At 56.2% G+C, this 27324-nt stretch overlaps 11 protein-coding genes across 11 annotated transcripts; 5 read left to right on the top strand and 6 right to left on the bottom strand.

Annotated features, from left to right (window-relative positions):
* Positions 1 to 220: 220 nt before the first annotated feature.
* On the bottom strand, positions 221 to 2610 carry JCM15063_001554 (uncharacterized protein; the record flags this gene model as incomplete). The annotated part of the gene is made up of 3 exons (XM_076677817.1): positions 221 to 285; positions 346 to 2171; positions 2336 to 2610. 3 exons carry the CDS (start codon positions 2608 to 2610, stop codon positions 221 to 223), a joined length of 2166 nt encoding a protein of 721 aa, XP_076535141.1.
* Positions 2611 to 3429: 819 nt separating this feature from the next.
* Positions 3430 to 4670, bottom strand: JCM15063_001553 (exosome complex component RRP45; the record flags this gene model as incomplete). Its single annotated transcript, XM_076677816.1, has 6 exons — positions 3430 to 3670; positions 3756 to 3847; positions 3925 to 4062; positions 4123 to 4225; positions 4301 to 4420; positions 4507 to 4670. 6 exons carry the CDS (start codon positions 4668 to 4670, stop codon positions 3430 to 3432), a joined length of 858 nt encoding a protein of 285 aa, XP_076535140.1.
* A 228-nt stretch (positions 4671 to 4898) lies between these two features.
* On the top strand, positions 4899 to 6152 carry JCM15063_001552 (splicing factor 3B subunit 4; the record flags this gene model as incomplete). The annotated part of the gene is made up of 6 exons (XM_076677815.1): positions 4899 to 4920; positions 4988 to 5016; positions 5097 to 5163; positions 5246 to 5391; positions 5471 to 5599; positions 5667 to 6152. 6 exons carry the CDS (start codon positions 4899 to 4901, stop codon positions 6150 to 6152), a joined length of 879 nt encoding a protein of 292 aa, XP_076535139.1.
* Positions 6153 to 6625: 473 nt separating this feature from the next.
* Positions 6626 to 10031, top strand: JCM15063_001551 (F-box/WD repeat-containing protein; the record flags this gene model as incomplete). Its single annotated transcript, XM_076677814.1, has 2 exons — positions 6626 to 8044; positions 8121 to 10031. The coding sequence occupies 2 exons, from the start codon at positions 6626 to 6628 to the stop codon at positions 10029 to 10031; spliced, it is 3330 nt and encodes a 1109-aa protein (XP_076535138.1).
* Positions 10032 to 10444: 413 nt separating this feature from the next.
* Positions 10445 to 14567, top strand: JCM15063_001550 (uncharacterized protein; the record flags this gene model as incomplete). Its single annotated transcript, XM_076677813.1, has 15 exons — positions 10445 to 10581; positions 10652 to 10713; positions 10784 to 10864; positions 10935 to 10957; positions 11031 to 11436; positions 11513 to 11715; positions 11780 to 11945; positions 12012 to 12355; positions 12432 to 12688; positions 12763 to 13056; positions 13117 to 13294; positions 13359 to 13613; positions 13683 to 13924; positions 13988 to 14040; positions 14125 to 14567. 15 exons carry the CDS (start codon positions 10445 to 10447, stop codon positions 14565 to 14567), a joined length of 3144 nt encoding a protein of 1047 aa, XP_076535137.1.
* A 35-nt stretch (positions 14568 to 14602) lies between these two features.
* On the bottom strand, positions 14603 to 16590 carry JCM15063_001549 (uncharacterized protein; the record flags this gene model as incomplete). The annotated part of the gene is made up of 6 exons (XM_076677812.1): positions 14603 to 14734; positions 14937 to 15042; positions 15132 to 15238; positions 15297 to 16095; positions 16164 to 16366; positions 16426 to 16590. The coding sequence occupies 6 exons, from the start codon at positions 16588 to 16590 to the stop codon at positions 14603 to 14605; spliced, it is 1512 nt and encodes a 503-aa protein (XP_076535136.1).
* Positions 16591 to 16831: 241 nt separating this feature from the next.
* Positions 16832 to 19027, bottom strand: JCM15063_001548 (glycosyltransferase family 15 protein; the record flags this gene model as incomplete). The annotated part of the gene is made up of 12 exons (XM_076677811.1): positions 16832 to 16956; positions 17039 to 17064; positions 17122 to 17203; positions 17277 to 17389; positions 17452 to 17639; positions 17709 to 17744; positions 17806 to 17814; positions 17880 to 17949; positions 18011 to 18044; positions 18113 to 18288; positions 18362 to 18478; positions 18582 to 19027. 12 exons carry the CDS (start codon positions 19025 to 19027, stop codon positions 16832 to 16834), a joined length of 1422 nt encoding a protein of 473 aa, XP_076535135.1.
* A 653-nt stretch (positions 19028 to 19680) lies between these two features.
* Positions 19681 to 21411, bottom strand: JCM15063_001547 (uncharacterized protein; the record flags this gene model as incomplete). The annotated part of the gene is made up of 5 exons (XM_076677810.1): positions 19681 to 20453; positions 20525 to 20770; positions 20827 to 20968; positions 21041 to 21232; positions 21349 to 21411. The coding sequence occupies 5 exons, from the start codon at positions 21409 to 21411 to the stop codon at positions 19681 to 19683; spliced, it is 1416 nt and encodes a 471-aa protein (XP_076535134.1).
* Positions 21412 to 22460: 1049 nt separating this feature from the next.
* JCM15063_001546 (uncharacterized protein) lies at positions 22461 to 23861 on the top strand (the record flags this gene model as incomplete). The annotated part of the gene is made up of 3 exons (XM_076677809.1): positions 22461 to 22561; positions 22639 to 23045; positions 23098 to 23861. The coding sequence occupies 3 exons, from the start codon at positions 22461 to 22463 to the stop codon at positions 23859 to 23861; spliced, it is 1272 nt and encodes a 423-aa protein (XP_076535133.1).
* A 237-nt stretch (positions 23862 to 24098) lies between these two features.
* JCM15063_001545 (DOPA 4,5-dioxygenase family protein) lies at positions 24099 to 24931 on the bottom strand (the record flags this gene model as incomplete). The annotated part of the gene is made up of 4 exons (XM_076677808.1): positions 24099 to 24179; positions 24346 to 24484; positions 24550 to 24666; positions 24744 to 24931. 4 exons carry the CDS (start codon positions 24929 to 24931, stop codon positions 24099 to 24101), a joined length of 525 nt encoding a protein of 174 aa, XP_076535132.1.
* A 400-nt stretch (positions 24932 to 25331) lies between these two features.
* On the top strand, positions 25332 to 27141 carry JCM15063_001544 (uncharacterized protein; the record flags this gene model as incomplete). The annotated part of the gene is made up of 4 exons (XM_076677807.1): positions 25332 to 25588; positions 25693 to 26284; positions 26349 to 27047; positions 27118 to 27141. The coding sequence occupies 4 exons, from the start codon at positions 25332 to 25334 to the stop codon at positions 27139 to 27141; spliced, it is 1572 nt and encodes a 523-aa protein (XP_076535131.1).
* Between the last annotated feature and the right edge of the window lie 183 nt (positions 27142 to 27324).

The raw sequence follows: 27324 nt of genomic DNA, 5'->3' as shown, positions 1-27324 counted from the left end.
CAATGGTGGAGTATTCGTTCATGTGCAAGGGAGACCACCTGAAAATTGCACGAGTTTTGTGCGGTTGAAAGACGAAAAAGGAAGTAACTAGTCGAACAGCTAATAGAGACAACAGAGGGAACAGGAAAGGGGAGTACGGAAGATCGAGACTCGTTCGATTGCGCCAAGCGCAGACAACGGGCGAAGCGAGACTGTCATTGCGCTTGAGCGGCAGCGTGGATCAACGCTTCGTGTCGACGACGTGAATCCTGCTTTCGTGTTTCGTCGAGTGGTACAATTCGGCACCTGCACAAAGGCGGTCTGTCAGTCTCGTGATGCCCCCATCCTGGGCGATCAATTGCTTACCTGCGCCTCTTGCCGTCTTGCGCGCAGCGTCGGCCAAAGCTTCCTCGCGAGCGAGTTCTTCCGCGTCGAGGTCATCATCGTCCTCCTCCTTCTCGACATCAGCCTCCTCATCTTCGTCCTCTTCGTCTTGCTCGTCTGGTTCGCTGTCGTCCTCTGACACGACATTCTCTTCTTCCTCCAGCTCGTTTTCATCGGAACCCAAGTCGCTCGCGTCATCGTCCGCAATTTCGACATCGTCGGGTCCAAGCGCTTCAGACGGTCGCGAGAGACTCAGACCACTCATGATTTTCGGACTCGCGGGTTTGATCGTCGAAGCGGAAGAACTGATTGAGAATGTCGAGTCGATCGTGCTCTGTCGCCGCGGGTTCCGTGCAATCGCTCGCGAGACCACCTCGTTCTCCTTGCCATCTTCGTCGCCGTTGATATCGAGTGCAGGATTGACGCTGTCGTCGGACTTGGATTGGGTCGGATCCGCTGAAGCTCGAGCAAGTTCCGCTTCTCTTCGCTCCTTCTCCTCTCGCTCTTGCCGCCTGCGTCGAATCCACGCCATTCCACTACCGTCGTCATCCTCGTCGGCTGTACTCTTGCCGCGACTCGAAACACTGCCGACACTGCCGACCGAGCCCCATTCCGAGAACTCGGGTTCTTCAACTTTACTCTTACGAATCGATTGCGGAGCGGTTCGAGACCGCTGCGCGACTGGAGGATACTGGGCTCTGCGCGTGGGTCGACTCGCACGGTTCGGTGAAGCGTAGTAGATGATCTGGGGCGTCGAAGGATCACGCGGTAGCGAGGAAGACGCCGATGGAGTGTGCTGAACGCGTCGGTTCTTGTCCTTGTCCTCGTTACCACGTTTCGCTGTTCGGTTCGAATTTTTTGATCCTGCCGAACCGGTCGAATCCCAGGTGGACGCTTTGCGCATCGGGATTCCAGTCGTTCCTTTCGGTTTCGTCCCTTGGTTTGTTGGCGTAGGAGGGCCTGGCGTATCTTCCGAGATCGATTTCCTCGAGACCTGAGAATCGCGAGACGTCCAACGAGCGAGGTTCGTGCCGTCGTCGTCCGCAGTCACAGGCTTCTTCGGAGTCGATTTCTTCCTGCCAAACAGGAACGGTTTGAGAATCTTGCCCACGCCGCCGAGGTCTTTCTCTTTCCCTCCTGACGAGCTCAACCCGTGATCTGAAGCGTTCCCGGCCGAGCTACCGAGACTGACGGCGTCTTCGTCGATTTCCCGAGCTTTGTCGCGCTTCGAGTTCGCGAGACCCCAAACCGCTCCCATCCCAAGCGTATCGGTCCACGATTGCCGTCTCGCATCTCTACCCTCACGGTCGTACTCCTCGTCGTACTCGTCCGAATCTCGAGCGTACTGGTATCCGTCTTCTCGGCGGACCAAATGTCGGCCACCGAGTCCTCCGCGTGTATCAATGCCTTGATCGTCGAGCGTATACTCGTCGCCGTATTCGTCCCCGTGCCCGCTGCCATCTTCGCCATACTCGGCCCACACGTTGCGTCCGGTCGAGTAACTCCTCGGCCGGATCTGGGGCAACGGGGCGAACTTGATCTTGGGTTTCCGTTCGGACGACTGTCGCTCGACGTGTGGCATCGCAGAGTGGTCCGAAGCGAGCGTCACGGGCGGAGCGGGAGACGACGGCGTGAGGGGCTCGTTCACCGAACAGGTCGATGCTGACGAATGGGTTCGAATGGGTCGAGCGGGGCGCTGAGGATCACCGTTCGAGGGTATAGGGAGACTTGTTGCGATCGGGTTCGGAGGTGAGGTTGCATGATTCGGCTCTGTTTCGTACGATCCTGCCCGGTTCGTGTTGGGTGGACTGTTTGGCGCAGGTGAGTGAATGCGGTGTAGACCGGAAGTGGGGCAAGAAGGCGATAGCGGTCAGCATGCTGCGAGTGGTACAGGATGACTCGACTCGCTTCCTCCCGCAGCTCGTCGCAATGTCTTACGAGACCGAACAGAGATAGAGGAACGAGTGCTCACTTGATGAGGATGCCGCCTCCAGGCACATGTCCGCCCGAACTGACGAGACTGAGCCGGCTAAGGCTCCTCTCGAGTCCGAGACTGTCGTCGAGCTCGAGGGTGGATTCTCGAGAGAGCGTACGCGAGAAGGACGAGCTGTTGCGGGTGCGGGACGACGATCGCGATCTGGGACCTCCTCCTGGATCCGAATCTGAGCCTCTCGACGTGCGGTGGTCGTCGGACGAGGAGGAAGACAATGCCCCGAACGACATGGCCCGGATGACGGCTGATGCCATGACGTGTGGACAGGCGCTAGTAGCGATGAAGTCGTCTGTGTGTGTGTGGTGGGTGCGAGCCGAGTTGAAAGTGATGGAGAATGCGCAAAACTGATCGGACTCGACTGTAGGGGTACAGACTCTGTGAGCGATCGTGAGCGCGTGAGCCAATTTCAGCTGTCAGTGGCTATTACGCGAAAGAGTCTTGGCAGACTCTGGAAGCCAGCGGTCTGGAACTGAACGCACCAACGCCTGTACTGACTGGGTCTGCTCGCAGCAGTGGAATGCTTGTGCGTGCTGCGATTCTCTCCACTCGTCGTCAGCAAGGTAAGGAAAAGAAAGCTGCGATCGGCCGGGGATACATAGCGGGGAATCAGCGTGCGAGCTAATAATTAGCAGTGTGGGGCCGATAGCGCAAGCTTGCCTCTCGGGGACAGCGCGTAAAATCGCCGCTCACGTAAAAGACGCCGATCTGTGATACCGTAGCGAGGAGAAGGGCAGTCTCAACGCCCGAGCGGAATTCTCTTTCGCGGAGCCAAGCTCGGTTCTTGTCTGAACGGCTGGTCAGCTGGACATGAACACGACGTGCTACTGGGTTCCATAAACAGCTCGCTGAACTGAGTTCAGACCGCGAGGGGAATTTGGACGACCCGCCACTGTTGAGCGCTTTTTTCCTCACCGCACAGAGCGGGGGAGCTCTTTTCTCCCACCTGGAATCCTCATGGTTCGCGGCAGCCGGTGAGCTCGTGAACCGAGCACTGATGCAAAGTGAGGGCTTTCAAAAAGCCGTCAAACTGTGGATGCCGTTGCACCGACCCACAAGTCCGGTCCTTCGAGCTTCTACCGCACTTCTCGCACACGTTTCCTCGCATCATCCTCTAATGCCTTCTTGATCGTACCGTCCAACTCTCTCACGCGTTCTACTCCAACCCCGAGAACCCTCATGATCTCGTCCGCATCGATCGGGAGTCCGCCTTGTTTCGACAGGACGCAGATTTCCGACTGCGCGTTGAGCGTGAGAGTCAAGAGCGAGTTTGACAAGAGTTGCTCCTGGTGTGTCGGATCGAGGACTGAGACGGATCTGTTCGAGAAAGAAACATGGCGTGCGCAGGGGTTGAGCATCGTTCGTACAGACCGCGTATTTAGTCGAGAGGGCGAATACTCACGTCGAATCAGGCAGGGTGAAGAAGGCATAAGTGAGACAGATGGGCGAGTGGTGGATCGCTAATGGTACTGGTACTCGCTCGGTCATGGAATGCTATCGTATCACGCGCGACGACCATGTCGTCAGCATCGAGCTTCTAATCGTTTTTTGAGACTTTTCTCTCGGCGTACAATGATGATTTCTTCTCCGTTGACGGTCACGTCCGGTTTCCTGAAATGCCGCAGTGCAGTGATGGCGGCGATCGAAGCGCAGTCCAACAAGTTGCCACAATCGTCCAGGAAATGCACGTCCACTCGCACGTGCCACACCTGTAGAGCTACTCTGTCAGTTGTCGATCTCTAAAGCGAGGTGCTAGAGAGAATGCGTACTTTCTGGCCTGCGACGAGACACAAGGCTTCGCGGTCGACCGCTTCGCTTCTCCGGAGTGCTTTCTCAAGTAACCTCGCCATCAGGACTTCTTCCTCGCTCGACCTGAAGTGTAAGAATTAGTATTAATCGAGCTGCTCGAGGTGTACTACAGCTGGATGGATTCGAGAAAACGCTCACCTGCCTGCCTCGTACGCCGATGAAGCCATTGGGCTGATCTCCGTGTTGAGGGTCAAGAAGCCTTCGTAGGGTCGATCAGCTTGGGGTTTGACGATCTCTGCCGAGACCTGGGCGATGACTCTGCGAGCGAGGCAAGGGAGCGAGAGTGCGAGAGGTTGTAAGCGAGGGACTCTCGAATGAGCATGGTTCAGGCAGGGTTTGCGCACTTGGTGTCTCCGAGGCTGCATTCGACCCATCCGGACTGGTCATTGAATCGGAGCGAGACCGGTCGCAGGTCGTACGGGCTGCGCGAGTCGAGCCGCAGCGACTTTGACAGCAGGTGGTGCACGAACGCCGATTCGTTCAACGATTGGTCTGCTTCCCGCGGCATGGTGAAATCGAATGCGACGTGCGAGCTGACAGTGAACGATGAGAGTTCGAGATGAGAGAGAGAAGTTGATGCATGTCTCTCGCACTCTGTCCTGCACCTGTTTGATCGTACCCTCCTGCTACGTCACCTATCTGCCCATCACTGTGTCAGATCAGCACAACCGCGCGCGCAGCTGTCCTCACGCAGTCTCGGGATTGATCAACGCTCGCATCGCCGTCGACGGTCATCATGTCGGGCAAACCAAATGAAGGTGCGCCCTACGCTTGCCGATTTGCTCAGGGAACGCACTGCTGATTATCGAAGCGGACCTACTCTAGATCGCAACCAGGAAGCAACCTGTTACCTCGTGCGTCGCTCGCTCGATCCGTGTTCCTCCCCTCTTCGGCTCGGCGGGACTGACTGCCATCTTCGGTGCCGTGGCTCTAGGGTAACCTCGACGAGAGATGCACAGATGCCCTCGTCTGGGAACTTATGCTACAAGCAGGTCCAGTCGGTGCGGTATCCTCTCCCTCATTCCCCGCTCTTCATGGACCCCTGGAAACCCCTCCAGGCTGACACTCGTATCTCTCGTCCAGTCAACGTTCACCTGCCCAAGGACCGCATCTCGATGACGCACCAAGGTTACGGCTTTTGCGAGTTTCTGACCGAAGAAGATGCCGACTACGCGTGCAAGTGCATGAACCAGATCAAGTTGTACGGCAAGCCCATCCGAGTCAACAAGGTAAGTCAACCTTCTGCCTTAAACTGCTCGAACGGGCAAGCACTGACGAGGCGTAATATCATCGTGATCCGCGATCCAGGCATCGAGTGACCGGAAACAGCTCGACATTGGCGCAAACCTGTTCGTCGGCAACCTCGACCCGAACGTCGACGAGCGCATGCTGTACGACACGTTCATGGCGTTTGGTACTCTCGTGCAACCGGCAAAGGTTCGCGGTTCTTCTGCCTTACGATCAGCTCGTCCCGGACACGTTGCTAACTCGAGTCGAACAACAGCTCTCGCGCGATCAAACGACAGGAGCGTCAAAAGGGTTTGGATTCGTCTCGTACGACTCATTCGAGGCATCGGATGCCGCGGTCGAGTCGATGAACGGGCAGTTCCTCATGAACAAGCCCGTCACGGTTGGATACGCGTTCAAGAAGGATGGCAAGGGAGAGCGACACGGTACTCCGGCCGAACGCTTGCTCGCGGCCCAGGCGCGCAAGAACAACGCGTTCCCGACTTCGGCACCTCCGCCTCCGAGCATGTTTCCCGGCGCACTCCAACAACAACCTCCTCCTCCTCCACCACCCGGCTTCGCTGCGAGCTACGGTGCGCCACCGGGCATGGCGGTCCCGATGCCGCCGCCACCTCCTGGGTTCGGCGGGATCCCGCCGCCTCCACCGCAGTTCCTGACAGGTGCAAACGCGTACGCTGCTGGCGGGATCCCTCCTCCTCCCCCGCCGCCGCCAGGATTCAACCAGGGGTATGCAGGGTACTGAGTTGGGTGTGCAAAGTTGTACGATCACGTGAAAGAAAAAAAAGTCTGCGAGCCTTTGTGCTCTTGTCTTGTCGCTTTTCGCTCGATGCAAACCTTGAGAGGTGTAGTCTTGCGAGCTTTGAAAGAGTCGGAAGCGTTGCACGCGAGAGAGCGCGACGCCTTGAATTCATGCATCATGCACCACGCTCGTTCGCCCTTTTGTTCCGCTCTCGCGCCATCTTCGTCTCGTGCGCGCTCTTGTCGACAGTCGCAGGTCCCATACGACAGCGTTGTGCCGCGATCTACGCCAGACTTGGCCGCGCCTGGTCTCGATCACGGTGAGTGCCCCGTCCTCGCAGGCGACTGCCTCGTTCCTGCGCACGGGAGGACCCACGCGCTCGATGCTGATCGCGTCCTCTCGAATCATCAGTGGACACTGATTAGCGAGTCGACCGAATCAGCGCTTCCTCCCGTTGATCTCGAGTAGACGCGTGCATGAACCCCGCTCGCGAACCGCAGTCGAGACGTCCTCGCTCGCCCTCACCCGCGATCGGGCGACTCGAGACCGTCTTGCAGCACCCACAAGCGCAATCATCGACCACGACGATTAGGACGACCAGAGCGACTGCAGGCACGAGCCTCACTACGCCTCGAAGGGATCCCCACCTCGCGGTCCCCGCAATTGACCTTACTCGCACGCATCTCGATCACCCTGAACAAAGTCATCCCAATTCGGATCAGATGCAGAACTCAACGAGCGACTATGCCGAATTGCATATCCTGCCCAGCACGACCGAAACGGTGACTACTACGACGACCACCTGGACGACTCACTTTGCACCGCTCCGGATCCCCAAGTCTCGTCTTGCCCACAATGCAGCATCGTCGACGTCGAGACCAGCGTCAGCGTCCGCGTCTTCCTCGATTGGACCTGGGCTCGACGAGTTGATCGACCGTGACCTGCATGGCCTAGGCGGTTCTTCCCAGCTGGACCTCAAGAGTTACCCTCTCAGCCAGACTCCCTGGAGCGCATGTGGCCTGGACAGCTTCAAGCTCGAACTCGGAGACTTGCATGCGAGGTACGAACACGAAGCCGCGGTCGCTCACCAGCGTGACCGCAAGGGCAAGGGCAAACAAGTCGCAACCGGAACCTTTGACGGAGCACGCTGGCAGGAGGACGGGGACACAATGCTGCCTGCGAGAGAGCCGGAATCGAGAGGGACGACCTTGAAGCACGGATCTCCGGGACCTCCCCCTCGCAAACGCCCACGATCCAGCAGTTCGGAGCGTCGAGTGTCGCCCATCGCGACCGATCAGAATGCCAAAATTTCCCTCCCTTCACCTCACCACAGTCCATTGAGTCCCGTTCCGTCAATCCCAGAGGCCGAAAGCGATCCGAACCCCGCGACCCCTGTTCGTGATGCGGATCAACTGTGTTCCCTCTCCCCGACTGCCCTAGAACTCCCGTCGTTCGACCTCGGGCAAGCACGTTCGATCTCGGCGTTGTTGTCACTGCCCGACTTGGTCGACTCGTTCGATCAGCTGTCAGCCCCATTACAGTCGTACTTGATCTTCTCACTCCTGCGCCGTTCGTCCGTACCCGTGTTGCAAACCGTCGCCAACATCGTCGTGCCCGCGTTGCGTCGAGACTTTTTGACCGACTTGCCGCCGGAACTATCACTGCAGATCCTAGGGTACCTCGAACCGACTACCCTCTGCCGCGCGAGCCTGGTCTCGAAGAGCTGGGCGAGACTGATTGACGGCGAAGCAAGACTATGGAAGAAACTACTCGATCGGGACGGGCTATGGATCGGAGATGGCAGTGAAGAGCGCGAAGCCTGTGAGATCGAGACGGGCAGGAAAGAGAACTGGTTCCTTGACCGCTGGAAAGCAGGCGTCTGGGATCCAAGCCAAGTGAGCGCCGTCATCTCTCTCGCTCTGTCCTTGCTTGGCCAAAGCTGACCCGCTTTGTGATTCTATGACGCCCCAGCCTGCAACGGGCGCACGCAGAACCGATTTCGACCATTTGCCGCTTGACGATGGAACCGAGCAGCAGAGACGAGTCTCGATCTCTGCTGCCTCGGTCCGACCCGCCTCACCTTCTTCGTCGAGAGAACCGTCTCCGGTACCGGAACCTCCTCGTTCGCAAGACCTCCTGCCGCATTCTGTCAACCCGTACAAGATCCTGTATCGACGCAGATGGCTCACTCGGCAGAACTGGAAGTACGCCGAGCCGAAGCGCACGACTTTCTCTTCGACCACGGCCGCGACCAACGTGGTCACTTGTCTTCAGTTTGACGAGGAAAAAATCGTTTCGGCCTCGGACGACGAAGACCACTTGATCCACGTGTTCGATACCCAGACCGGATACGAACGAGCCGAGCTGCGAGGTCATACGGGTGGAGTGTGGGCGTTGCAATATGTCGGGAACGTGCTCGTGTCAGGGTCCACCGACCGAAGCGTTCGAGTGTGGGACCTCGATTCCGCTAGGTGCACGCACGAATTCATCGGCCACACCTCGACCGTGCGGTGTCTTCAGATTGTCGAACCGACGAATGTCAACCCGGACCCCAACGGAGCACCGATCTGGGAACCGCCGTACCCGCTCGTCGTGACGGGCTCGAGGGATTGGACTCTGAGAGTGTGGAAACTGCCGCTCGCAGGCAGGGACCGAGAGTATCACCCTGCCGTACCGATGAGTCCGACCGAGGGCGGCGTGGTCGAACCCTACGACAACCCGTACCACGAGCGACAACTTTCGGGACACCGCCACGCCGTTCGAGCCGTTGCAGCTGCCGGACGAACTGTTGTTTCGGGATCGTACGATCACACGGTTCGAGTGTGGGACCTCTTGACCGGCAAGTGCACTCACGTGCTCGAAGGTCATTCGCAAAAGGTCTACGCGGTCGTTTTAGATCATCGGCGGAACCAATGCGCGTCCGGTTCGATGGACGGCACGGTCAAGATCTGGTCGGTCGGAACCGGCGAACAGCTTTTCTCCCTCGACGGTCACTCTTCCCTCGTCGGTCTCCTTGGACTCTCGCACCGCTGTCTCGTCTCGGCAGCTGCCGATTGGACGCTACGGATCTGGAACCCGGAGACAGGAGAATGCCGACATGCGCTCAATGCTCACCAGGGTGCGATCACGTGCTTCCAACATGACGAGTACAAGATCGTCTCGGGATCGGACGGCACGCTCAAGATGTGGGACACGCAGACTGGCGAGTTCGTGCGCGACTTGCTTGCGAATTTGACGGGCGTGTGGCAAGTCGCATTCAACCAGAGGTACTGCATCGCTGCCGTACAACGTAATGGTTCGAGTGAATTTGAACTACTCGACTTTGGCGCGGTCGATCAAGACGAGATCAAGCCTTCAAGAATCAGATCGCCCCCACTCGTCGCGACGCGACCTGTCCTCGACCACACCCCGGTCACTCATCGAGAAGAACGTCCTGCCGAATCGGCAACGATACACGCGCACCGATCGACCACGTTCCCTCTCGGCACGAACATGACGACGACACCTTCCGCCGCCGCATCCCGTACAACGCATCTACATCAACCTCCTCCCTTGCGAGGCCCTCGACAGAACCCCACGTTTGGCTCGAATTTGGCGACCACTCCCGAACGACCTCGTCAAGTTTCCGTGGCGGCAACACTGCGGCATGTCGACAGCAATCGACACCTCGGATCGATCGCAGGTAGTGAGCGTGAGACCGACCTGGACGGTAGCTCGTCAGTGACCCTGAGTGTTCCGTCCGAACAGCCCGGTCCGATGCAAGTCGAGGAGCAAGAACCGCTCGATGGCGTTCACGAGGACGAAGCGATGGACGTTGGTGAAGCCGATCTCGGACTGACGAATTCGGTCGATCGGCAACACTCGTCCGATCAGCAAGCTTGAAATTGGCAAAGTGCATGTCTGAGCGTCCCGGCGCTTCGACCTCGAACCGCGCATAGGCGCGATCCGATTCTACCTAGATCTTACAACTCGCCCGTGTACTTCCTGTAGCTTTAGTTCTCTCTTTGCACTTTGCTCTGAATCTCCCTGCGATCTCACGGGATTCTATCTACGGTTGAGAGAGACAGGGGTACAAGTCGCCGAGCGGTTTCTCGCTACTTCGTCCGCACCATCCGTGGATGCTGCTCAATCGCTTCCGAACTATCACATCGATCGTATCAAGAGCACGTCGAATCGCCCAGCAGAGCTTCCCGATCCTCCTGTGTCACTCGTTGAATCATCTCGATCATCTTTCGCCTCGTACTCGTCAGCTCTCCCAACGTTCGCTTGCGACCCTATCTTATACACCTGGGAACATGTCTGGCAAGAGTGTGCCGTTCAACCTCGAGGGACTCGGCGATGAGTGGAGAGTCGGCAGATCCGATGCGGATGCGGGTTACGCAACCTTCCTCGCACCGATCGAACAGAGCCCGAACGATCACAGACAGTATCGGTAAGCTCATTACCACCGTGCCCTGCTCAAAGAGGCATACATTTCCTGACGATGCCTGACCCTTTCTTAGGCTCATTACCCTTCGCAATGGCTTGACCGCCATGTTGATCTCGGATCCAAAGACCGACAAGGGTAATTTCAGCATTCGCGAACGTTATGCTCGACGACTGTAACTGATTGCAGGGTTTTCACCCGTGTTCAGCTGCTGCAAGTTTGAGTGTTCAGATCGGGCACCTTTCAGATCCAGATGATTTGCCCGGTCTCGCGCATTTCTGCGAGCACAGTACGTCAAATCTTCGTAAATTCCTCGAGTCAAGACGCCGGGCTCACATGTTTTTTTGCTCGCGGTCTAGTGCTCTTCCTCGGAACTGAAAAGGTGAGAATCGTTTCCTGTGTGCTACACCGAGAGATTGAACACGGATTGACAAGAACTTTTCGACAACTTCAAGTTCCCCGATGAAGCCGAGTACAAACAGTACTTGTCCCGCAACTCTGGATCATCAAACGCGTTCACGTCGATGGAGGAGACCAACTACTACTTCGATGTCGCCCCAGCAGCACTTGCAGGAGCACTCGCAAGACACTCTCAGTTCTTCACGAGCCCGTTGTTTTCACCTTCGTGTACCGAGCGCGAGTTGAACGCGGTCGACAGCGAGTTCAGGCGCAACCTGCAGCTCGATGTCCGGCGCTTGTTTCAGCTCGGCAAAGCGACGAGCGATCCGAGTCACGCATACCGCAAGTTTGGTACCGGATCGAAAGAGTCTCTTGGTACGAAAGACGTCCGCGACAGGCTCCTCCGATGGTACGCCGAACACTACTCGGCAAACTTGATGAACTTGGTCGTCATCAGCAATCGCAAGTCGGGCATCCTCTCCATCTGTCTAAGCGAGTGAGCTAGAACTAATTGCATACGTTCTCGGAATACCGACAGAATCGCTCGACGAGCTCGTCGATGTAGTCACCCGCGAATATTCCGCTATTCCAAATTCTAACCGCCCACGACCCGAATTCCCTTCTTCACCCATATCGACCGAACAAGCTGCGACCGAAGTAACGTACAGGACCATCAAAGATGCACCTCAACTGCGACTCGAATTCCCTGTGCCAGATCTGAAATCGAAATGGCAGACCAAGGTACTTGCCCGAACTCTGCTGCCTGAGAAACGGTTCCCTAGCTGATCTCGCCTAATAAGCGCAGCCTGGAGATTACATCTCGCACTTCATCGGCCACGAAGGGGAAGGATCGATCCTTGCCGAACTCAAAGATCGTGGTTGGGCTACTTCACTCTCGTCTGGCTGTTCGAGCGGTGCAGCAGGATTCGACTTTCTCCGGATCAACATCAACCTCACCGCGATTGGATTGAGTTCGTTCGTTTCCCTGATGTGAGAGTGGTCTGCTCACTGACCTTCGTGGCATCAACATCCTGTAGAAAACTATGGCGCCGTCATTTCGATCGTGTACGAATACCTTGCGATCCTGCGATCAACGCCGCCACTGCAGTGGTCATGGGAGGAGACTGCGCAGCTCGGTCGTATCGCTTGGAGATTCAAGGAGCAAGGACAACCCCAGAGCACTGCGCGGAACCTCGCCAGTCAGCTCGCCGTCTCAAGCTACCCTCCTTCCAAGACCCTCATCGGACCTTGGTTCGCGGACAAATGGCGACCTGATGAAATCAAAGCGTTGCTCGAGCAACTGCAGCCCAAGTATGGGCGAGTGTTCGTCGGGTCAAAGGAACCGATCGAAGGCAGAGAATTCTGGCAGTCACAGGAGAAGGTACATCCTCTCGCCTAACCTTTCCGATCCCGCGCACGACAACTAAAGCGGGACTATCACTTGCTACGCTATCCAGTGGTACGGCACAGAATATGATATCTTGCCTTTGGACGTTGCATCGCTGGTCAAACCGGTCGATCCCCCTGCGAAGCTTGCTCTGCCCGCAGCAAACATTTTCATCCCTACCAAGCTCGACTTGTTGACCGAGCAGCCCACCCAAGATCCTTCGAAACGACCTCACCTCGTACACAAAACACCGACATCGCGTTTGTTTTTCAAGCAAGATGATACCTGGTGCATTCCCCGCGCTTCGGTTTACTTTCTCTTCAAAACGCATGTTTCTTTCTTTATGACCGCTTATCCCGTTGATGTTCCTGCTTGAGCTGATCCGAGATCCTCGCTTGTAGCCCAGAAGCCGACAAGTCTCCTCGACAAGCCATCCTCACACAGCTGTTCTCGACCCTCGTTCAAGAATCACTCGCCAAGTACTCGTACGACGCAGCACTTGCTGGTCTCTCGTTCGCAATTGGATCAGATTCGGTTGGCTTCACCTTGATGATTTCGGGATACACGGAAAAATTGCCCGTCTTGCTCGAAGTAATCCTCAACAGGATGCTCGACTTCCAGGAGGTAGACGACAAGCTGTTCGAGCTGGTTCACGACCGACTGACTAGGGCATATCGAAATGTCAAGATGAACAAGTGAGTCTCAGTGGCGCATGTTTCTGGAAACCATGCTGATGAAGCTTTGCCAACTCGTAGCCCGTCTTCGACAGCCGACTCGTATCTGAGGGAGATCACCCGTCAGACTTGGTGGTCGTACGATGCACGCCTCGAAGCGTTGGAGGGTCTGTCCATCGAGGATGTCAAGGAACATCGCTCGCTCCTTCTGCAGCAACTCGAGGTTGATGCACTCGTACACGGCAACTTTGCTCGTTCAGTGCGGCTTGTTTTCATGTTGGTCGTCCTCTGAAGGACACGTCGACTCACATTCCTTTCTGCAGGACGCGGTCGACATCCTCAAACTCGCAGAGACGAAACTCTCTATCGACCGTTCACATCTTGCCGAGAACGACTACCACCGCTCATTGATCCTGCCCAATGGATCGAATCTGGTCTATCGCCCGCAGGTACCGTCGGAGGAGAATGTCAACAGCGCTGCTTCTGTCTACTACCAAGTCGGGCGAACTACGGATCATCGATTGATGGCCAAGTTGTCGTTGTTCTCTCAGATCGCCAAAGTCCCTGTCTTCTCGACTGTGCGTGATCCCTCAGCTGCTATCCATGCGACAAGGAAAGCTTTGCTGACTCGTGGTCAACGTCTCAAGCTGCGGACCCAGGAACAGCTCGGCTACATCGTCCACTCGTCGATCTGGTCTCTCAACGCCCTATCCGGATTCCGGGTCATCGTCCAATCGGAGAGGACGGCCGAGTACCTCGAAGAGCGAATCGAGGCCTTGTGGGCATCCTTCGGCAAGACTCTCGCCGATCTGGACGAGGCCGACTTTGCCAAGGAACAAGAAAGTCTCGCGAGCAAACTCGAGGAGAAACCCAAGAGCCTCGGGGGCGAGTAAGTTTCCAAATCACGCAGAATTGTTCTCGGTCTCGAGGCTGAATGGAACTCTCTTCCCAGGTCTTCGAGGTATTGGGACGAGATCGAATCGGGAGAATTCGACTTTGGTCAACGTGAGTCTCGGCGGCTACTCGGTTGTCTTTGCTGTTCCCGTTCTGAGATTCTCCCGTATACATCTTCCTGCTTCTTTCCCGCAGGCACTCGTGAAGCGAGACTCATCCGCGAAACGACAAAATCGGACCTGATTGCATTCTTTGAAACTTTCATCAAACCGGCTTCGACGGCGCGTGCCAAGTTGTCGATTTTGATGCGATCCCAGCGGTTCCAACCTGCAATCCTCGATAAGCTGCGCGCGTCGGTCGTGTTCGTCAACCCTGACCTCGAGCAACCGGTTCTCGAGCTTGTGCAATCGAAACCGACAGTCTCGAAAATCGAAGCATTCCTCACCGCGCATTCGCTCGAGGACGACAAGATTGACGCTGCGCTCGAACAGCTGCGACAGTCGGTGCAACTCGCTGATGGGGTACGGGAATTGCAGGAGGAAGAGATCGCGCACTTCAAATCTTCTCTCGAGAAAGCGCCAGCTCCAAAACCTGTTGCTGACTACACTGAGGATCTCATGCGACCGGCACATCTCTGAACTATAGTGACGTATTGGAACGATGTCGACTCCTTTCATTCGCTCTCATCTTCAGAAGAGCTGCGTTCGTCTGCGTCGAGATCCGCTTCGAGATCGACGTCTTCTTCTGCTCCGTACCTGTTGCGTCGAAAAGCACCAAACGCCGCAGCTGTCTCGATGAATCGGATCTTAAGTGATTCACAAGCCAGGTGGCATCAAGGTCAGCGATTTGGCAAACAATGTCTCCGAATCTGGTTTTGAGACTTGCAGAAAATGCTGTCTTTGATTCATCTTCCAGCGCTAGGGTCGCCTCGTCGACATTGTCCCTCATGTCCTCACGACCAACAAGGCTTCAGGCCACCAAGGCAGATCATAAGTCCCAAGACCCACCTTGACTCTCGGTTCCCGGTCCCCCTCATCGTCATCTTGAATGATGGTCCGCCGGAGGATCCAGACTCGATTCCTCAACCCTATCTGACGCAGTGTTGGAGAACACCTGTGAATGGGTTCAGCGGAGATCAAGAGTCCATCATGAGCGGTTTTCGATACGAGAGCGGCTTTTTACGGGCAAAATTCTGAGCGTACTGTTGTGCCAGCTCGAGAACATTGTCCGGTGTGACATCGGCACGTTGCGAGAGGACATGCAGCGATCTCAGCTCGGTCAGCGTTGCAAAGCACGCGTTCAGATGAGCCTGTTACAATGGTAGTCAAGTCAAAGCCAGAGACTCTGATGCGTATTTGAACTCTCACCAAATCGAACGTTTCGCCGAGGTGCAGTACGAGGTCTCGAATCCCTCTAGATCCTCGAGCCAGGGTTTCGACCGAATCGAGATCTATCAAGACTCCCGACAACTCGAATTTCCGTAGAGAGGCACCGATGCTGCGGGTCAAGTTTTCGATAAAGCCAGGCGAGACCGTAGGCCATTCTCGTCTACCACCAGCCGATGCGCCCGAGTAGTACAGCGTGAACGCTCTCAGTCGAGTCTGTTCGAGCAGAGTTTCGAGAGCTGGAAAGAAATCGGGCAAGGTTGGATGATTCGGTCCTGGGTGCGTGATTTTGAGCGAGTCGAGTCGGGTGAGTGAAGGAGCGGCGAGGCGATAAAAGCTCGGATCGAGGTTGCAGGCTTCGAGCGCGAGGTTCTTGAGTCGAGGCAGACTCGGTAACAGCGCCAGCAAGGGAGTTCCTGTCAGTTTCGCACATCCCGCCAGTCCGAGAGATCGTAGGGAGCAGTTTGCTAGGTGTGGGATGATTGAAGACATGGTGCGGTCGTTGATTACCGTGCTTTCGCGACAGAGGATACTGAGCTCTTCAAGAAGGGGTCCACCGAGCGGATCATCGGGATAGGCGAGATGGGCGAGCTCCCGCTGGCGCGCGAGGAAACTCGGCAGAATGTCGACAACGTTGCGATCGGGGAGGATTAGCGAGAGGGAGCGGAGACGCGGGAGGTTGACGAGGTGAGACGCGGACCAAGATCCGGGCGAAAGGTTCGTGTGCGCGTTGAGCTCGAACGATCTCAGTCGTGGAAGTGTAACGATCGTCTCGAACACACTGGCAGAGTCGGAAACAGGGTCAGCCTGGAACGTATCCGGCTCATACAGGACAAACGGGGACGCAACTCGTCCGTGAGAGACCCTTTTCTCGTCCAAACGAGTTCTTCGACATTGCTGCAATTCCGCAACATCCGGATCGCCAGTTCTTCCATGGCCCGTCGCTGTTTGACCGAATTCGACAATGGGTATACCCTCACTTCGAGGCGCTTGACCAATCGCGCCAAACGAGGAACGTCAGCGAGGACCTGAAATAGGACGCTCGCAATCGCCTGTGCCCAAGCGCAGTCAGCTCTACATCACTGGGTCATCCCGATGAGGTGCACTCAACGAGATCTCTGCCAAAAAGCCTGATCCACCGGTACAGCTGCGCCTGACCGACGGAGCACCACGCTCGGCACACCAAGCAGACATTGTACAAGTCCTGACGTCGAACTAGAGGCGCAAGGAGGTTCGGTAAGAGCTCCAACGGCAAGTCTGTGATTAAAGTCGGCATCGGGTCGAGAAACGAGATTGAGGAACAGATTCAAGAAAGGGGCACAGATCGATTCGGGCGCTGCTACATAGTTTTGACTTAGTCGCTCAATAGGGCTGATAAGCAACTGCTGTCTGTGGACCTGTCGCCAGCAGAGCCATTCGAGACAAAGGGCACAACATATGTTATTTGTTGCACTTGATGAAATTTGCCAAATGCTTCTATCGCTTGCCCATGCAGAAATGAATCTTCCACTATGTACCTAGTAGTTCCAATGTCCAACGAGATCCCACCAGCGCGGTTGACAACTGTACCCATCGTGCGTGTTGAAATCGTTCTTCGTCTCGCATTCGCATTTTCCATTATCATGAAACAGCTCGTTGTTCTCTGTCATGGCGTGAATGGCGGTGCGAAATGAGGTCAGTCTTCGGCTCGCGAGTTGTTCAGAGAATAAGAAGACGATATTTACGGGGACAATGAGTGTAAGGGTTGTGGCTAGAATTTTCTCGAGTTAGCTTTACTCTCCTGGCTTGTAGCACACGACGGACATACCGGTAAGAAATCGGATCGAGGTGGATGATCTTGTCTTTTGGCAGGAACAGTGCGACGGCAATCGAGTGGATCGGCGCGTCACCTAGAGGTGCATCGGAGGGATGTCGTCAGTCTTGCAGGCTCTGTCTACTCCGACCGTAGAGCAGGCAGCCTACCGAAGCGCGAGTAGAAGAAACCTCCTTTGCGATCGAGAAAGTTGAAGTAGTCCATGTACGGCTTGGACCTCCAGAAGTCCAGATCGGCAATCTCGAAGTTGGACCAGAAATGGCTGCGTGAACGATCCGTCAGTTGTGTCGTGGACTCGATCAGAACCTAGGATGAGCGGGGTACCAGTTGTTCCAGTCACCCTCAAACAATCCTTTTCCTCCGTCGACCAGGAAATCGACCGCATTGTCGGGGTGAATGTATTCGGGATGTAGACGTGCAAACTCTCGTGTCTCCTCCCACAGGGTTTCGACCGTGCGTCGATACTCATATAGCGAGATGGTAAAGCCGTACGTCTTCTTGTTGGCTTGCATCTGTGGTGCCACCGTCAGGTCAGTCAGCTGATGACGACTTGGACACGATCAAAAAGCTGCCCAACTTACGAACAGGAACGGGTCAAAGTCGATATCACAGAAGAACTGGAGTAAACAGGACCATCAGCAATCGCAATCGACCGATACGGGCGAGACTGCATTTTACCTCGACTCCCTAGACACGTCGTTGCAAAGATGAGTGAGCTGACGAATTCATGTTTGGGACCAGCAAAGACGTACGGGCTCGATTCGCCAATACCACTTGAACTGGTCGAGGACTTTCTGCTGAAAGAAGAAGCCACTGTTGAACCTATTTGCGCTACTAACGGTCAGTCTTGTATCACTGCTCGCTGATAACTAGAATAACTCGCCTGCACATATGACGGTAGCTCTCGCTCCCTCCATCTGATGATCAAGAAGTCGTTTAGTACCCTACTGCCTGCTAACGCGAGTTCAAGGAGAACAATACTGACAAATGACGTTCTCGTTGACCATCTTTTGGCGCTCTTCTGCCGCGTACGTTTGATTGATCCACTCGGGATAGCTCCAGTGCTCTTTCGGGATCACATGAAAGATGACTTCGCTCCTCGTGATCGATTTGACGCCGTCTATGAACGCTTGATCGAATGGTTCGTCATTCATGAATACCCTGCTCATTCCGTCAAGTTTTTCTGTCAGCGCAAGTGTGCGCTAGCGTGTGGACGAATCTGGAGTAGGCGCACCAAGGATACCCCCATTTGCGGTTCCCTCGCATTTCGATGCTTCTCATCGAGTCCCTCATAGCCTCCCTCTCATTGTTGCGAACAAGGGCGACGAATGCCGCGTTAGCTCGCTTGTATCTGCACCACGAGAGGACAAATCAAGCTCAGTAAGTCCCCAGACATGCTCCGCCTATACAATTGATTCCCGTGCGAATAGAACAGCAGGGAAAGATCTGCTTACGGGTTCAGTGCGGCAGGGTACACGTCTGGTGGCATGAGGTACCCCGTATGCTCGTCCTCGGTGTAGACCGGGTCTATCAACCCTTGGTTCCAATGTTGTCCGTCTGCTCCGGCTCTCGCCACCCCATAGCTGCTGCCCTTCCATTTTGCAAGCCACGAGTACTCGCCGAGTCTGCTCGATCGAGGCGAGTCGAGGGGAGAACCCGTGAATGACGTTCGTTTCGCATGGTTGAATGACACCATTACGATCAAGATCACCACCACTCCTCCTACCCATGCAAACAAGCGTACAGTCCGAGGTGGGAGTTGATCCAGGAACGACTTCGTACGGGTCGTCGCGGACCTTGGGGAGAAAGTGTCGAGGTGAGATCGCCAACGGTTCGTGAACGTCGCGCCCTGACGCGATCCAGCAGGCTCGGCAGTCGTCGGGAGCGGCGCGTACGACATGTCCTCGAAGAGTCGAGAGCTGATCTGTGTCGCAGGAGATGGACAGAAGGAGAACGCGATGAGATGGGGCTTCGAAGATTGCCCGCAGCGCTACAGCGCAGCGAATTGCGTTGGCCTCGACGCTCTCCTCGCAGTTGCATGTGCTTCGTCGACTTGGTACGTCGCTGAATCCGAGCGGCCATTCCCGTGACTATCGCACTCTCGGGACAGTGAGCTCGGACGTTCGCAAAGGAGAACAATAGGAAACAAGGGTCGTTCAAACAACGAAGAAGGGAGGTATTCGCTACAGAAAAGGAAAGGAAAAGAAAGAGTAAACGAGAGAAAGTCGTAGAGAAGGGCGGACAGTAAGTGCAGGTCTATGTAGAGACACGAAACATGTTTAACAAGAGGGTAGTTCCAGGGCGCGTGATGCAGCGGAGAGCGTGTGGGCGGTCGGCAGAAGTTTTCGTATCGGAGAGAAGAAGCAAAGGCAGCGCGAGAACGATAGAGTGGCGGCAGAGTGTCCTTGAGCCAAAGAGGCGCGACGCGGGAGTGGGTAACAGGTTGAGAGACAAAGAGCGTGAACGGGAGATCGAGAAAGTCGAGACAGGTGCTGAGCGCGACCGAACCGGCGGACGACGAGGGGAGCGACTTGCAGTCCATGCGTCGCTCCTTCAGCGGTAAGGTCTGGCTCCGGGTGGGAGATGGCTCGCGGAGGAGTTCCAGGCTGGTCTCGAATCGGGCAGTCGGTACTCAAATTCTGCTGGATGGGCCAGGTCGTCCGTGGCGGACGAGTTCGAGGGCTGCCGATCAAAGTGTATCGTCGACGATGGGTCGTGAGAGCCCGTGTCATACGGCCCGGGGACTGCAGTAGCGCCCGAGCTGAGCATAGACGCTTCGTACGGGTCGTACGGGTTTGCGTAGGCATAGTGGGGCTGTCGGGACGGCGATGGCGACTCGTAAGCCGAAGTTGAGGGCTTATGAGAGTCAGGATGGGAAAAGTATTGAGACTGCAGCTGCTCCGATGCGTAGGCGCCGGTCGGCGAGGAAGGGTACGTATCGAGCGACTTGTCGTAGCTTCCGTCGTTCGTTGGGCTGATGTCACTATACTGTTCGGTACTCTTGAGGTTCGGACGTTGCGTTTGAAGCATGAAAGGCTCAACGAGAGGCGCTCGGCCATCTGCGTTGCGGAACTCGCTTGATGCGATTTGAGCCTGTCGGTATTCCTCCTCCCGCCGCCGGGATCGTCGCCGAATGAACCACCACCCCACGAGCGCGAGCAACAGTGCTAGTAAGACACCGCCTACCACTGCCCCGACTATCCCTCCGACTGGGATTGCCGACCCTGAATGGCCGCCCGTTGGGGCGTTGCAATCCTGGACATTCAGTCCCGAGACCATGCGTGACGACACGGCGGACGATGCTCCAGTCGAGTCGGTTACGGCAACTGTCGACGGAGCGGAAAGGACCATCAGTCTCGCCGGTTAGCGTCTTTGAGCGGAAACCAAGATCGCGTACGACTGAACACCTGGCCAGCCGCAACGACATTGTCGAGTTTGAACTTCTTGCTCTCGATGCCCGTCACATTCCCATAGAGGCCGCTTGTACCGGCGAGAACGGAGAGGGTGTACGGCGCGCGTCCGCCGGTGATCTCGATGTCGATTTCTCGGCATGCCCGCTCTGGTGGATCTACGGTGAACGATATCGGAGCGGTCTGGGCGGCGAGCGACGAGCAATTGTTGTAAGACGACTGTTCGACGAGGTCTGCGCGATGAAGAGCTGTGTCAGCCGACCGGTGCCTGCGGGGACCAACGCGAGACGAAACTTGCAGCGATCGACTGCGCCGCCAGAGTTGTTCGCTGAATCAGACATGGCAAACGTGATGTTGGTCCCGACGGGATAATCGGCGTTCCAGGTGAACTGCTGCCTAATAAGATTCGAGGGAAGCTGCATCGTTTCGGGCTGGGGGATGGTCGGCCAGGGAGCGTCAGCAAGCGCGTCCCTCACGTGCAGATGATCGAAGCGGCGACTCGCCTCGAATCCCTGCGGGAATGCGGTAAAGTACAAGGGCGGCACGACCTGGCGGGGTGCGGCCGGGTTGATCGACGTGATGATCTGCATCCCGCCGCATCGCGGCAGCTCGACCTTGCTGTCGTCGAACGTGCCCCAAAAGAACGAGATAGCAGGCTGCGATGGTGTTTGGAGTTCAGGCGTCGCGCCGTGCGCCTGAAGGGAGCGAGACCGAAAGCGAGAGCCAAGCGAACGGCTGTCAGCTCCGATGCACGAGGGTCTGCGACGCCCCCGGAAGTGGACGCGCGCGATTGGCAAGAGAGAGCACGTACGCTAGACCATAGCGACACGCCTGCGACGGCCAGAGTCGCAGATGACAGTCGGGTCGACCTCATCGGTGCCGACTCTGATCGGGCGCGTTGGCGGGCTCAGTGACTTCTGCTGGGCTGTTCGCGCGTGCGGGACGCGGCACTGTGTTCGCTGCTGTGACTGCGTCGACACGAAGCGGGGCGGGGCTGATGGGAAGAACACTCCGAGGCGGGTGAGTCCTCGTGCGTCCGAAACGGCGAAGCCCAGCCGGCCGCGCGACGTCTTTTTACTGAAACGGTCAATTCGCAACCGTTGCACCTCGTCCAGCATGGTGCTCTCGACGTTCGACTTTGACAACGCGTGTCTCTCGCTTCGAGTAGATGACTCCGCTCGGCAGTCTCTCGCCGCTGCGTGCCCTCGAATACGATTCGATACGACACATATGGAACGCGTCTCGATCGCGCAGCGCATACAATGATCGATTCTTTTGGTACCTTTCTCAGAGACCCCTCTGGGTCATTGGGGCCGATGGGGCAATCGTCAACGTGCTTGCAGTAGTGTGTCGTTCAAATTGCATTCTTCGAATTGTCTCGCTTGCCTTGCTCCCATGTCTGTCTGTAGCCGTCGCGACAATTCTCAGCCACTTTTCGGTACCTGCGCTGAACTTAGTGCATGACCGACCGGATCGCTGCAGCTTGCGGTGGGCGTATGAGCAGTGACAGGAGAGCGAATAAAAGCTTGGACCCCCCTGAGAATGTCAGCGCGCTTTTGCGGCGGGGCCTCATGGCACTGTATAGCCGCTGTCGTCGGAGTCCAATTCTAGCTGATATGGATTGGGCCGTTCCATGTCTTGGCAAGTGCTGGAGAGGATTGCCGGCCGCGGTACATCGAATCTGGCTCGACTTCTTTTTCGCCATGCTTCCTCGTGCAGAGCTGCCTCTGTGTTTGGCGCAGCCTTGACAAATCAGGACAGCCTCTCGGACTTGGAAACCCTGTTCGTTTGTGGAATGCGGCCATGTCTCAGGAGCTTCTCAAAACCCGCCTTCCTTTGCGCGCATTCCTGGCTCCGGTCTTCGCTCATGGTCCCGCTTGACCTCGACTCCTGCTGTACTCCTTCTTCCAGTGTACACCTGTCATGGCGCTCGGATTTTTCAGGCTCGCTCTCCTCGTCCTTCAGTGTTTCTGGGTCGAGATAGCCGACTTTATCGAAGAAAGGGAGCAACGGAGACTCCGCCTGTGCGTGAAATTTCCCTCCAGTCTCGTGAACGACAGTGGCAGCTGACACTTTGTTTCGGGCGCTGCGTCATCAACAGTTTAAACAGTTGCTTCCGGACGTTGCCGCTCGAGCTCGTCGCGCATGTGATTGACGAGGTGGCCGACGACGAGAGCGATTACAAGGACGCCACGCTGTACCGTCAGCGTACGCTTGCAGCGTGTGCGCGCACTTCTAGAAGGCTCTCCAAGTTCGCCTACCCACAATTATGGGAGCGCCCTTACCTCACCGGCAACATCGATCGTTTTGAGCGCACCCTCCTCAATCGACCGAGGGCATCGCACGCAATACGACAGATCGTGATCGACCTGCGCAGCCACTTGCAACCTTTGGAACAATCGGGTCCTGCGGCACGCGTCATCGAGATGCTCACGGGCAAGGAAATCACGACGCTCGGGCTCATGTCGGTCCAGGATATTGGACTCTACGAGCTGGCTTGCATCCCTCGTGAGTTCAACTTGCTGTTGGTCGAGTCACAAGTTACTGACACCGAATGCAGGACTCGAAAAGCTGCATCTGCACTACATGGCTGGGCCGTCTCGGAGAAACCGCTCGCCAGATCCGTGGGCTCACATGCCCTTTCCTGCCTTCACTCACCTGACTTCATTGTCGCTCTCTGCGATCCACTTGCCGCAACCCGCCGGCGAATCCAGCCCAACTTCGGAGCTGTTCCTACCCGAGATGCTCCCGAACCTGGACGCGCTCGAAATCGACGAGTGCTGCGTGCGTATCGTCCAGAAGACCAACCTCTTCTCTCGACTCCGATACCTCGCATTGCGGTGTTCTTGCACACGCTGCGTACCACTGCTCGACTTGGACAATTCGCTCGAGAGTCCCCTCGAGCTGTTCGAGCTCAACTCGCACCCCTTCTTCCTCGAGTACTTCCAGCACTTTGGTCACCACATTCCGAGCTTCAAACGACTACGTATCGCTTCCGAGTACCTCCGCTGGAAGCCGAACCAAATGGCGTTCTCAATCTTGCAGCTCCTCGTCGAAGCGCTTCGAGACAGGTCTGCGTCGTACCTTCGACATGCCACCCACCTGCACCTCCCACACTACTGGATGGAAGAAGACGGAATCGAAGTCGAGAAGTTGCGTCAGGAGCTGGTGAACCTGGCCCACCGGGCAAGAATTTCAGTCACCTGGGATGTCGTCGACGAAGGGAGCCGGATCAATCGAGCAACGTTGGCAGCATCCTTTGCCTCGAGTTTCTGGCACTACGTCGATCAGCTCAAAGCTGAACGAAGGGCCATGTACGACTAGAGAAAGCTCGTCTAAATTATCATCATCTTATTCCATTTCGAATTGTAGCCATCTGTAACCACAAGTATCCCTTAGCGTCATGCAATCTGTAAGCCTTCTACAGAATGTGCCTTGCAGCCATCTCTTATCAGTGCTCGAGCATCCCGCCTGTAGTCGAGAGCAGACAGGCTGGACTAGGAGCGCTCAACCATCGTTCCTCCAGAGTGCCTATTCGAAACCGATATTGCAAAACTGCATTCATGCGGCAAATCTAGCTTGAGGTTTCAAAATGTCCGTTTTGAGCGTCACCTTGTCTCCCATCCAAGTCGCTTTCGTGGTCTGTATCGCAGGACAGAGCGACCGCCGAGTCAGTCGCTCGTAGCGGAAATGGGGTGATACCGCCGAAGAGAAGAGATGCCAAGCGCTTCGAAGAATGTTGCGCAGGCTCTGTCCCGTACGTAGGATACGAGAAGGGAAAGAACACAAAGGAGCGGATCAAGCTCACGTGATCGGCCAGTTCATCGTCCGTGTTGGGATGAATCAAGACACTCAGATCTCCTCGGTACGCGGTAAGGAACCCGAACAGAGCTCCGAACTGAGCCGGAGTGAACGTGTTGACTTCAAACATGGGTTCTGGATGCGGACTGCAAAACGGATACCTTTCAGCTGACAAGCCGAGAACTGAAACGGTTAGCGAGAGTGACGATACCCGATTGCGGTTTCCCAGAACTTGTACACTCGCAGTTCGGGGAACTCGTATCGAATTCGTTGATGCAGTTTCCTGGCATGCTCAATCTGACTCGGAGTCGAGTAATAGACGTGGAAACTGGTGAGCCGATATTAGGGTCCGCTGTCAGTACCGAAAAGGTAAACATCCCAGAGCAGAGCGACTCGAGGACGCACTCGAACGCGTTGTTCGAGGTATCGAGTTCCTCGGGATATCCAGAATACCACTCAGAGATGTCGTCCGAGGCAGGTCGATGCGGGTTCTTGAGGGATTTCCCGTCTGCATTGCGTTCGTCTGTCAACGCATCCGCAGAGCTGTTTCGAAACGTTGCAGGCATAGGATCCCGATAGGAATAGCTTGACATGTTGGCAGATTGCGGTACGTTTAGTGAGAGTCGGAAGAGAGCCTGAGGGACACTTGTGGGATCGAAGCAGTAGCAGCAGTGACAGAGCAGCGTCGAGAAGTTCAGTCAAACATGATGAGGTGATCATAAACAGCGAGGATTCCGCTCAGCGCATGATGATCAATCTGAGACCCCCGATAAAGGCAATTTCAGTCGACAATGACCAGGAGGCAGCACGCAGCACAGCGTAGGGGGCTGAGCATCGCAAGACAAGGGGCATGAAAGTCGAGTCGGCACCCAATTGATCGAGTCGGCGAGACATGCGGCAAGGAGAGATCAAGAATATTTCGTACTTCTTTTCCCACTTTCCCTCCACTCTCCTCGCCTCGACTAGCTCACGCACATACGCTCAGGAGGAACCATGGACGCACATTCAGTCGGTACCTCAGCGACCCACCCCTACACGTGCTTGTCGTGCTCGCTTGCGTTCGTCGACGCTTCCTCGCAGCGCGAACATTACGCCACTGAACTCCACCGGTACAACGCCCGCCGACGAGTAGCTGGACTTCAACCTGTCACGAAAGAGACCTTTGAGAGCAAGGTCCAAAGCAGCGTCCAGGTTGGCGAGAACGGCAAGGAGGTGCAAGACGGCAAGAAGCTCGCCTGCAAGGCATGCAAGTCAGTCTCAACTTCGCACTCGAGGCATCAAACGCTCATACCCGTCATGCGACGAAATTTGAAAGCTGACGCGCACATGTTCCGCCACTTATCTCTCGTTGCAGCAAAACATTCGCATCGGCTGCAACTCACGACGCTCATGTCAAGACCAAGAAACACCAGGAGAACGTGTTCAAGCACGCGTCCAAGGTCAAGGCTGCAGACCTTGGCCGCTCAGCAGAGGATACCCCGATGACCGCCTCTCCCGTCCCTTCGACCTCGACCGCTCCTCCCCCTGTCGCTTCCTCCTCTTCTGCCCCCGCACCTACCCCTTCCTCCGATTCCACTCCGTTCGAGTCTTCGGGAGACGCTGCGCTCGATCGCCTCGTTGCGAAACGCCTCATTTACGCTCCTCCCATCGCTCCCACCGCCTGCTTGTTCTGCCCGCACCCGGCTTTCGCGACCGCGCAAGAGAACGTTGCGCACATGCGACACGCGCACTCGTTCGTGATTCCGGAAGAGCAGTACCTTGTCGACCTCGAGGGTCTTCTGCGACGACTCGGCGAGGAAGTGGGTACCTGGAACGTCTGTGTCTGCTGCGGCAAAGGGTACGGAGGCAACATTGAGCTCGGCAAGGAGGAAGATAAGTCGGACGAAGAGTTGCGCAAGAAGGCGAGCAAAGGCGTCGAGGCTGTGCGAGCGCACATGCAGTCCAAGGTAAGCATCTCTCGTTCGAGCTCGTAGACATTGTGACGTCGTTGCTTACCTTTCTATTGAACAGTCTCATTGCCGCCTCAAATACGATACGGAAGAGGAACAGCTCAACATTGCCGACTTTTACGACTTCCGCTCGTCGTATCCCGATTATCAAGCACGGATGGAACGCCGTGCTGCGCGTCGTGCCGCAAAAGCTGCGAAAGCTGCCGCTGAAGGGTGGGAAGACGAAGAAATGGTCGAAGGTGAAGCGGTCGACGAAGACGCCGAGGTCGTGTACGAGTCTGCTTCCGATTCGGATTCCGATTCCGACTCGGACGATGACTCGCTACCGGAAGACGGAGGTTCCGGCATCACGTACGGAGACACGCAGTACGAGTTGGTCTTGCCGTCAGGAGCGAGGATCGGACATCGCAAGCACCAAAACATTCACAAGCAAAACTTGCTGCCGTATCTCGATGGAACTCCGTTCACGCCTCCTCCGCACGCGAGTCAAGCCGAGAAGAAACCTTCGGCGCACTCGCAGGCGCTGCTCAGTCTCGTACCGATGATGAAGAAGGACCGAACGCACGCTCGACCGATCTTTGAAGCTGGATTGATCCCGGCCAAGGGTAGTGGGTTCGGAGGCAAGGGTGGTGAAGTCATCAAGGCGAGGAACAAGGGAGAGGCGAAGGAGGCGGGCAAGGCCACGAGGCAGTTCAAGGAGATGAGGGTGTTTACCGACCAGGCCCTCATCAAGGGTATCCGAGGCAACAACCAGAAACATGTACGTTTTCTCTGTCTCGCTTTGATTGCCATTTCGCAAATGCCTGACCATGACTTTTCTCTCTCTGCAGTTCCGAGACCCTTTCCTCCAATAGATCCTTTGTCAAGTGCTCTCCTCTTGTCGATTGTCACCTGTCCCTCTTTACCAGCAGTGCTTTTGTTCCCCATGTGCAATACCCTGCTCTTGTCCCCCGAATTTCCTTGCGCGAAAGGGTTCACGGATGGTTTGCTCTTGAAGTGCTATCGTCGCCGTCGTCACTCGACGCGACATGACACGC

This window comes from Sporobolomyces koalae (assembly GCF_050403365.1).
Source record: "Sporobolomyces koalae JCM15063 DNA, S_koalae_JCM15063T_v1_ctg10, whole genome shotgun sequence".
NCBI lineage: Eukaryota > Fungi > Basidiomycota > Microbotryomycetes > Sporidiobolales > Sporidiobolaceae > Sporobolomyces > Sporobolomyces koalae.
The sequence above is the reverse complement of the archived record's forward strand: the minus strand, read 5'-3'. Positions and strand labels throughout refer to the sequence as shown.